General features: G+C 40.0%; 1 protein-coding gene across 3 annotated transcripts in view; it reads left to right on the top strand.

Moving 5' to 3' along the window:
- The first annotated feature begins 102 nt into the window (after positions 1–102).
- uggt2 (UDP-glucose glycoprotein glucosyltransferase 2) overlaps positions 103–10,000 on the top strand; it is a 40,645-nt gene continuing 30,747 nt past the window's right edge. For all 3 annotated transcript variants that reach the window (XM_077536130.1, XM_077536127.1, XM_077536129.1), the window contains exons 1-17: positions 103–721; positions 1,857–1,939; positions 2,020–2,150; positions 3,218–3,330; positions 3,492–3,669; positions 4,682–4,778; positions 4,864–4,936; positions 5,862–5,962; positions 6,104–6,203; positions 6,914–6,974; positions 7,225–7,316; positions 7,448–7,598; positions 8,297–8,416; positions 8,674–8,759; positions 8,874–9,009; positions 9,263–9,394; positions 9,482–9,646. In XM_077536130.1, coding sequence (XP_077392256.1) covers positions 597–721; positions 1,857–1,939; positions 2,020–2,150; positions 3,218–3,330; positions 3,492–3,669; positions 4,682–4,778; positions 4,864–4,936; positions 5,862–5,962; positions 6,104–6,203; positions 6,914–6,974; positions 7,225–7,316; positions 7,448–7,598; positions 8,297–8,416; positions 8,674–8,759; positions 8,874–9,009; positions 9,263–9,394; positions 9,482–9,646 — 1,944 coding nt within the window. In that variant the 5' untranslated portion in view covers positions 103–596. The remainder of the gene's footprint in view (positions 722–1,856; positions 1,940–2,019; positions 2,151–3,217; positions 3,331–3,491; positions 3,670–4,681; positions 4,779–4,863; positions 4,937–5,861; positions 5,963–6,103; positions 6,204–6,913; positions 6,975–7,224; positions 7,317–7,447; positions 7,599–8,296; positions 8,417–8,673; positions 8,760–8,873; positions 9,010–9,262; positions 9,395–9,481; positions 9,647–10,000) is intronic.

The following is a 10,000-nucleotide window of genomic DNA, read 5'->3' on the forward strand; positions in this document are numbered from 1 at the left end:
CTTGCAATGTAATAAGAACACCCGGAACTCCAAATGATATTTCTAAATGCTTATTATTAAACGAGAAACAAACCGGCGAGCTCCATCTGGCCAGCTCTACCGGTTGCTAGCATACGTCCATGGTTGCTAATAGATGCCCAAAATAAACACCAAAAGTCATTGTATTCGTACATAGCGGTCATAATCAATAACAAGGTGAGGGACGGGGATACACAGCTATTAGTCCGATAATGGATATAAAGTCCAACTTTATCGACACGTGTTTGTAGATAGCAAGTTCAGTAACTCCTGATATCATATTGTCGTCATTTCAAGTGGTTAAAGATGAAACTTTGCTAACTTGAACGTAAATGAACTGTCTGGTTCGGTGTTATGAGTCTATTTAGGCTGTTTCGCTCGCAAAGCAGTTTTGATTTCTTCGGCACATTCGCTAAAATGACTGAATGGGTTTGAGATGCAACTGAGTTGAGGCTGTAACTTCAGTAACTACGTGGCACAGACTGATTGACCGACTGACACACGTGAAAGGAGCGCTGGACTCGACCGCTTGCTCGCCATTGAGGTCCATACAACTTTTTGTTTACACGATCATAAATATGAGGAATATTATCCTGGTGCCCCTGCTGCTGCTCATCACGCAACATACGACATCTGCATCCAAAGGCGTCATTGCAAGTCTGAAAGCAAAGTGGCACGCGACTCCTTTCCTTTTGGAAACAAGGTATATGCACTATAGGCATACACACTGTGGTTATCTACCATTGCAAATTAAGGTTTAAGGAAATAAGCACCTATAGATTTGAGTGGAAAAAAAAGGCGCAATGATGTGACATTACATTAACAATAGTTAATTGTTGCAGGAAAGCCAATGTAGCAGCATGCAATAGCGTCTATCATACATGACATACAGTGGAAACTCCAAATTCGATATGACTCTGTTACTCAAAGTGCAAGTTATACGTTTCAGTTAGTTGGCCACTTTCAAAGCCACTAATGGACTAGTGGTAGAGTGTCCACCCTGTGACTGGCCAAGTCACACCAAACTACAATACTAACAAGACCCATGTCCTCCCTGCTTGACACCCAGGATTAAGCGTTGGAATTGGGCGGTTAGATCACCAAATGATTCCAGAGCGTGGCACACTTCTGCTCACCGTTCCCTCAGGCCAGGGATCGGTCAAAATTTCACCCCACTTAGGTGGGTGTGACAAGTGGTACTTTAACGTAAAATGGTTCCAATATGTCTTTATACACATGTATGTGACATGCTTTTGTAAAAAAATTCCCCAGGCCGAGTTTAAAAAAAGTTTGAAATCAGCTCGTTTTGAAAGGGTGTCATATCATCACCGGCATAAATTCTTTATCCTCTGAAAAAAATAACTAATTAGTTTAGTTTACTCAAACCACTCAGAATTGGGAAACTCCTATTTGTTTGTGTCTGTATTATTGTATTACACTTTGATCTAACAGTATCTTTGATCACAACTGAAAACGCCAACTCATTTGTCCCTTCTTTCCTTTTCACATTCTTCTCATGACAACATATTGAACTGAGGTCTTGCGATACATGCCGTCAAAAATAAATAGCCCATAAAAGACAAAAACAACAAAACACATACTAGAATTAATCAGCCAGAATATACTGATATAATGATAGTTAAAACACAAAAGGCACATTTTCTTTCAGTAAATAATGGTCAAATTGCAATCGCTTCAGAGGCATTCAGCTTGAGAGGTTCCACTGTATTTTATTGATGAACCGTTGCACTATAGCCCTTAGGTTCATTCTGATATGTTGCTCCAAGACAATGCGATATTGCATGTTTTCAATCTTTTTTTCCCCCCCTCCTGTTCAGTGAGTTTATTGGCGAGGATGGCAATGAGAAATTCTGGCAATTTGTTGACACTGTGAAAGAGGTCACCGTGTACAAGCAAGGAGGTATGTGATTAAGCGTGAATCATTTATCTCCATTTACATTATTTTTCACTTCTAATTTATCACATTCTCATCCATCCCAGAGTCTGTCCGCTCATACTACAACCTTATCATTAAGAAAGCCAACCAGTTCCTCACGGATCTTCAAGTGCACTTGCTGAAATTTGCTCTCTCCATGCGCTTCTACTCACCAGCTGTTCACGCCTTCCAGCAGGTACGGTGTGATCGCAAATTATAATTGCCTGAAATCTAAAACATTTTGATGATGTCTCTGGCAGCCTGGTAATATGACTTTGTGTGGTGGGAGCACTTAAATTATTGCAGAATTATGCATGCCATAGATAAATATACGCACACCATTTGTATGACAGGTATGGTGCACTACGTAGTTTATGAGCAATATTTTTTTTGTATGCAGCCCTGAATTCATGACCCGGGCCCTCTGCCTTCTTTACTTAGAATTGCTTTGGCACCACTGAGTCATTATTTTCAAAAACACAGCGTGAAATATTTGACTTGAAATTGGACTGTTCAGCGATTATTATCTTGAATGATGCTGCAATATTACTTTCAGTGCTCGCAGGCTTTTTGGTGCGCACCACACATCATGTAAAACATTAGATAAACCATCCCCTGGTCTGTAATAACATTTCATACATTGGTATGCTTGTAGAAATTCATCCTGCCCGTTGTATAAAATATTTTTAGACGCCATAGTGGCATACGCACAGGTAAGCTTTTGTTTAGAATTCAGCTTCCTGTGTGTGCAGTTTGCATGTGCGTTTTAGTGTACATTCCAAAAATATGCATGTTAGGTTGATTCAATTGTCCATAGGTGTGAATTAAACTCAGTTTGGATAGGCTGGCGTTACGGTGCTGTTGAGGACAAGTGGAAAATGCGGATGATTTTTGATTAATGCAATTGAATAAAAATGTGAAGCAACCGGTTAAGGCCCCGTTTGATTCAGTCTCAACTTTGTGGTACATGAAAGTGCAACCACAATTTGGTTATGACGCTGGTCAATTACCCAATTTATGAAATTTTTGGGGTGGGATAATGTTCACTCAATAAGAAACAAATACAAAATGAGTCACAAGCACATGGAATGGTGTGTTGATTCCAGATGATTTTTTCCCCCCACCAATTGTCAATCAAGGAATTTCATATGTAAGATGGTAATACTGCTACAACCCAAATGCAATCCAAAATGACACCAGAAACAATGTTAGTGTTGTATTTATGTTCATGTCTGGTGTCAAATTGTAGCTGTTACTCTACAGATAGCCAGTGATGAGCCGCCACCTGAGGCTTGTCCAGCTTTTGTCTCCATTCACGGCCAACATAGCTGCAGTACGAAAAACATCAAGAAGCTTCTGAAGGCAGCTGCAGGCAGGTAAATGCAAGTGACACCGCCAACCCCGTGTGGATCTACACAGCGGACCAGGGCAGAAAAGTTTCCCAAGTTAATTTGATATTGGAAATCCCTCCGAGTGCATGTTTGCCCTTGGAAGAGTGAAATGTAATTTTCTGTGGTGCTTTTTGAAACGCTTGCAGGCCCCATCCGTATTTGTACAAGAATGATCACATATATCCCGGAGCTAATAAAACGGACGTCCCAGTCGTGATCCTGTATGCTGAGATCGGAACCAAGAAGTTCACCAGCTTTCATGCCGTGCTAACAGAGAAGGCAGATGCCGGCGCTCTCACATACGTACTGCGTCATTTTGTGGCGGTAAGTTGCCCGAGCATGGAGATATGAGAGTCCAGGCGCTCTTCACTTATTGTTATGTGCTGCTTGTGTGCTTTGGATAAAAATGTCAAAAAAGAAATAAGCAATCGGTCCTCTTCTTGCATCTTGTTTCTCTTTGTTATGACCAGCACATGCAAACCTTTGACGGAACCAGTTTAGGGGGGAAAAAAACATGTTTTCTTTCTGTTATACAAGTAAGGTTAATAACATGGAGGTGAACTCATTCGTACTCATTCTCAGCTGTTTACATTGATTTAGCCATTTGTTTTGACCCGCATCGGCCTTGAGCCGTCCCCATGGACAAAGAAAGTCACAAAAAAAGGAACATTTCTTTCAGCCACGCTGAAGAAAAGCCAAGGGTTGAGGTGTACAGTGGGTCTTTTAATGGTGCAAGGCTGTGAATCAGGCTCTGGTGTCAAGGTAACTGTGTCTTGTTGTATGTGTATATTCTTCGTGTTCCCGGTGGAGAAATGCTTTTTGAGCGCTGCCTGACTGCAAGAGTACAGAAAATTAATACTTTAGCTGTATCCGAGAGGTCAGAAAAATTCAGATGTGGTCAACGGTATATTAAGGCAAGGTTTGAAAGTGTTGTAACTTACTCAGAAAGGTTGGTCAGTCAAGCGTTATGGTTTGCTTGATTGGACTGGAGCATCGTTAACCTGCACCAAAGTGTAGAGTTTGCACTTTGGCTCTGCATGGGTGGACTAGCTGCCGTCTCCTAGGAGCTGACAAATAGTTAGAATTTCCTCCGTCACACCTCCAAGAAAATCAGATAGACTTCATATTTAATTCAGTTAAGTTAATAACAAATTCATTTAATTAACTTCATCTACTGTGGGATCTAGTTGCCACTGGGTATTATTATTGTTATTAGATGTTAGCTCTTTATTGGTCCAACTGACAAATGAGTAGAGGAGTCTGCATAATATTTATTCTGTATGTCGAGGAATAGATCTGCTACCGTCATTATCATCACCTCTAATCATTTCAACAGACTCCAAAGCAACAGAAGATGCTTTTGTCTGGCTACGGTGTGGAGTTGGCAATCAAAAGCACCGAGTATAAGGCAGTGGATGACACCCAAGTTAAAGGTCCGTCTGCAATTATCTTATTTGTTGTTGCTGTTGTTGTCGAAGCTGTTGTGTCCTTAACAAGACACATTGTTTTTCTTTGTAGATTCAAAGACGACCATAAAGCCAGAGGAAGATAATAACGACGAAGTCCAAGGATTCTTTTTTGGCACATTGAAGTAAGGAGTGATATTTGTTTATATGTACACCATAGCATCCAATTTAATCGGTACACGGACACTAGATGAAACCAATACAATCAACCACTGTCTTGATATTTCTTGTTTTGTAGTCATTTGACAAATACTGTATTTGTTCTTGTACTCAAGACAGCAGCACTTTCCCTTTAACCCCACTTGGAAATGTCGGGGTACAGATGCAATGTCTGATCTAGTCTGTACACTGTGTACACTCGCATTTTATCAACTATACATTTAGAAGTAGAAAACATATATTTAGTAGGAAAAAAAAAATCACCTGGGTACAAATAATCACTGTCTGTGCCACTTAACTCATTTGCTCCCAATAACGTGTAAATACGTTGTTGTTTTTTCTTTTAATGTTTTAAGTGTTCCAAAGACGTATTTATACTTTTTTTTTTTTTTTTTCCAATGCTAGAGCATACAGCAGGCTTTGATGCAGCTTCTCAACTGCAAAGAACGGTTGCAGAAATGGTAGTTATTACACAAACGGCCAGCAGGTGGCAAGCAGAGCAAAGGAGATCAACCAGGGCCATCTAGAAAAAAAAGCTAAATTACTTACAATTTTAAATAGATTCGTGAAAACTGATGAAACTTAGCTCTCTTCTAATGCTAATTGCTGCAAAACGGAACAGACAGAAACATCCTTTTTTTTTTTTTTCCTGATGAAAGAAGGAGACTTTAATCTTTCTTTTTGTAGCGTCCATGCTTTTATAGCAATTGAACACAATATTCTGTGGGCCTTGCAAAATCAGTTAAAATCGAGTAAAACAGCAGGAGTGAACGGGATTGCTTCTGTGAAAATGGCTGGGAGTGAATGAGTTAAGCTTCAGCAATGTTTATGCAACTCTTGTACGGGATCTCATACAATGTGCTGATTGTACATGTTGCTTCTTCTTTGAAGGAAATCTCATCCTGAACTCCAGGAGCAACTTGGTGAACTTCGCAAGCATCTACTAGACAGTACCAATGACATGGCGCCTCTCAAAGTGTGGGAGCTGCAAGGTAGCAACATAATACTGGCCATTCATTAACTCCGATATGAATGTTTTTCATAGTTACAGTTTTTACTGATGTCTCCTTGGGAAAAAAAAAATTCTATTAGCTGTACTGTATAACTCTGATTTAATTATTTGATCCCTGGAGACTTAAGCTTCCAAGCAGCTGCCAGAGTCCTGTCCGTGCCAAAGTTTGACGCTTTGAAGCTCATGCGAGACCTCAGTCAAAATTTTCCAAGCAAAGCAAGGTAAGACCTCACTAAGTTCACAACGCACATTTTTTATATTATTTTTTTTTAATTACTTTATATTAACCTTAATCATTTTTCATGTTTTTTTTTAAATATTCAATACAGTGAAACACCCCTAGAATTAGAACAATTTGAAATTCAACCAATATTTTTATTGAAAAATGTGTCTAAAAAAATTAGACAAATTTTGCTATCTTCCTTGAAGAAAAAAAAAGTGATGTCACCACAAAAGGGTAACAGCGGTTAATGTATCTTTCTACTGATTTTGACATTTAAGACTTGTACCACAAAATGACCTGTAGAGTAAATAAAGGTTTTTTTTTTTTTTTTTTTTTTTTTTTTTTTTTTAATGTTAGCACAAGTTGTAGCTTGGAATGCACTAAAAAATGGAACCAGCATGATTGACAAGATTGTGTTAAATTTTGGAGGTTCCATCATAATTAGGTCAATATATTTGCTGTCTGGGGTGACCCCCTGTAATTTCTACAATAAAATGGCTGCTCATATTTACTCTTCTAGTTTAAAAAAAAACAGCAAAAGTGATGAGTTATAGTTGTTTGTTTTCAGGGGATTTGTGTACAGATTTACCCTCTGGAGGGCACGCAGGTTTTTCAGAGATTAAAACTGTCATTTTACTGCCGGCCGCGGGTGTGATAAAGGCTGATGGTGAGCGTATGTTTTACTGTACTGCTTTACTATTCCCACAGATCACTGACAAGAGCGGCTGTAAAGAGCGAGATGAGAAAAGAAATTGAGGAGAACCAAAAGGTGCGCTATCGTAAGCTGTGTCCAAACATGACATTGCAGAAAAAGACTTTGGTTTGATAGCGCTTCACAAGTTTGATGATGAGTCTCTGATCTGTATCTGAAATAACTACCGCGACATCAACATTTTTTTTTTTCCCCAGACTTGTTGTCCTTGATTCCGTGCAGACTTTCATGTAGCTTTTCATTCTGAGATAAAATATGGGAAGAAACATTCTGGCTATCAACCAACTCTGTGTGTTTGTTCTTTAAGCATCTGAGTGAGACCATTGGTGTTCACCCAGGAGACGGGGAGCTCTTCATAAATGGTCTGCACATTGATCTGGATGTTCACAACCCTTTCAGGTAGGATTCCAACCAGAGATGACCAGTGGTCTGCTTATCAAACTGGAAACCTTCCGTCTGTGTTCCTGTTGCCACATGATCACACGTTTGATTCCATTTAAAATGCCTTCCTTGTCATCTTTTTTTGATAGCATTTTGGAGATCCTTAGAGGCGAGGCCAGGGTCTTGGAAGGTCTTCACAACCTGGGCGTAAAAGGAGAGCGTCAGGGCACGCTGCTGAGATTGCCTGTGAACCGTGTGGCAGACAGCTACGCCTTAAATATCAGACATCCGGCTATAATGGTGCGTTGTGGTGATTCATCAGTCCTGGACTACACAGCGGGTAACAATAGGGAATCAATCATCTGCCAAGAAATCGTTTTAAATTAGAATCTTGGAAGTCTTTCATTTCGGCATGCGCAAAGCATATCCAAATTTAACCAACCACATTAAAAACTCCTCATCCTTCTGATGCCGTTTGATGGAGGCATCGGGTTTAAGAAAGAGGAGAGGGCAGTTTGCCAAGGGCAAGTCGACTTCATGGATCCTGCTTTCTAATCAATTTTACAATTGTCAAAAGAAGGTAATAACTGTACCGGTAAAACTTGTAACAAATATTCTGTACTGAGCAGTGCAGTAGTTTCCCGTACTACGCTAATGTTGAAACTTATCCTCTGACCTTACTGGCATCAGAAAAAAGTGACCTTTTGTGCGATTGGCTGATGTCTAGTGGGTGCCATGCATGTTGTTAGTTTGACCCCATTATTATTTAGAAGTATGTTTTTCCCAAAGTTCGGTTTCTGAACTGTTGGACCCTATAGCGTCCGTGTTTGAACTTTCACCTTCTACTGTTTAAACTACACACAGAAGACAAGACGTAGGCTATAATATTTACTATATGAGTCGTAGATGCTTAAAGACTGCACTTCTTAGTTAACAAGCAAGGCAGAATAGGATATTGATGTTTTTCTTGTTTTTTTTTTTTTGTTCTGTATTCTCAGTGGATGAATGACATTGAGAATGACCCAATGTACAGCAGCTGGCCAGCAGGTCTCCAAGAGCTGCTGAGAACCACTTTTCCAGGAGTCATCCGACAAATCAGACGCAATTTCTTCAACCTGGTGAGGTCACAAAGTTGGTTATATTACCTACTTATGTTACAGAATCTGTGATGTATTTTAGTAAGTTTGGGTCTTAAACAAGAGCCATTTTTAAAGAAGCCTGCTGCACTATATTATTTATACTAACTGGCCACAACATTAGGTACAAGGTAGAATTTAATACAGATTACTACTGACTGTAACTATATTTTGTGTATACACTTGCTTTCTATGTCAATTCTGACACCATTTCCTAAGATTTTTGGGTCATTTTGTAGGTTCTGTTCCTCGATCCCGAAGAGGAGAAAAGTGTTGAGTTGGTGAAACTCGCTGGCCTCTTCTACAAACACAAGATCCCCTTGAGGTCAGTGCATCTGTTGCTGTTATATGCTCCACTTTAGGCATTTATAATCCTCGCCAAGGCGCTGTTTCTCATTTCATCTGCAAATTGAATACTTGTTTTGCTCACTTTGGCCAGAATTGGATATGTGTTTGTTGTCAACGCCGAAGATGAGATTGATGGCTTCTCAGATGCGGGGGTTGGCTTTTACCGACTCCTGAATTACATCGCAGACGAGTATGATTTATCCCAGGCCCTGATATCCATGGCCTCAGTAAGTATATCGCAAATATAAATCTCTGTTGTTCCCTCTGCAGTTCTTGCTGAATAACTTAAGTACTTTACTCACCTTATACTCAGTTGTTTCCTTACAGCCTTTGTAATTGTGTTGTTTTTGATATGTTTGCACTGTGGGAGTTAGTGGACCTTCCTGTGGTAGCAGCTCTGTCAAATTCTGGGAAATTGTTGACGGAGGTGGGGGTGTGAGCGTACAGTTAAATCTCATCTGACCTGTCACTTCAATGCAGTTGTACAACAGAGTCAATGAAGGGGACACGTTGACGGTTGACACAATCACTGCTTTCCTGAAGAGCAAATTCCCGAAAGCTAATGCTGAAAGGATCTTCGGTGCCAAATCAGAGTACGATGACAGAAGGAAGGTAAGATAGATGGTGTCTTCTTATTTGCCTTTATAGTCAGGAATTAGTAGTGAAAAGTAAGTATCGCAATCATTTCATGTGCTCCAGGACGGCGCCCTCTTTTACAAAAAGAGTGGCCTGGGTGCCCTTCCGCTGGCGTTATTTAACGGCGTCCCCCTGAGCCCAGATGAGATGGAACCGGATGAGCTGGAGAGCGTCATCCTGCAGCACATAATGGACTCCACTACTGCTTTCCAGAAAGCTGTTTTCAAGGTACGACTCCACTGTATGGTCAGTCTCCCAGAGGATGTCTTTATAAATTCAAAAAAATCAATCAGAATACTGACGTAGTGTTATAAGGGCAGTTCGGTTTACGAGGTCTGTTCCTACCTTGGTGATGTAATTTGAATTTGTGTCATTAGCCTATGCTAAGGCAGCAGTAATGTGACTTAATTATTGTCATAAAAGTCTGAAACACAGTTCATGACCAAACATAAAACCCATAGTCAAATCAAAAATACGATTTTATAAGTTTGCGACAAGAATTATCAATCGATTCGAGACCAGTATTGTATTGTAGAAAAATAGCAGTTACTTAGCCAATGGAGCTCCGAATTTGTGAGTTGC

This window comes from Festucalex cinctus, chromosome 11 (genome assembly GCF_051991245.1).
Source record: "Festucalex cinctus isolate MCC-2025b chromosome 11, RoL_Fcin_1.0, whole genome shotgun sequence".
Lineage (NCBI taxonomy): Eukaryota > Metazoa > Chordata > Actinopteri > Syngnathiformes > Syngnathidae > Festucalex > Festucalex cinctus.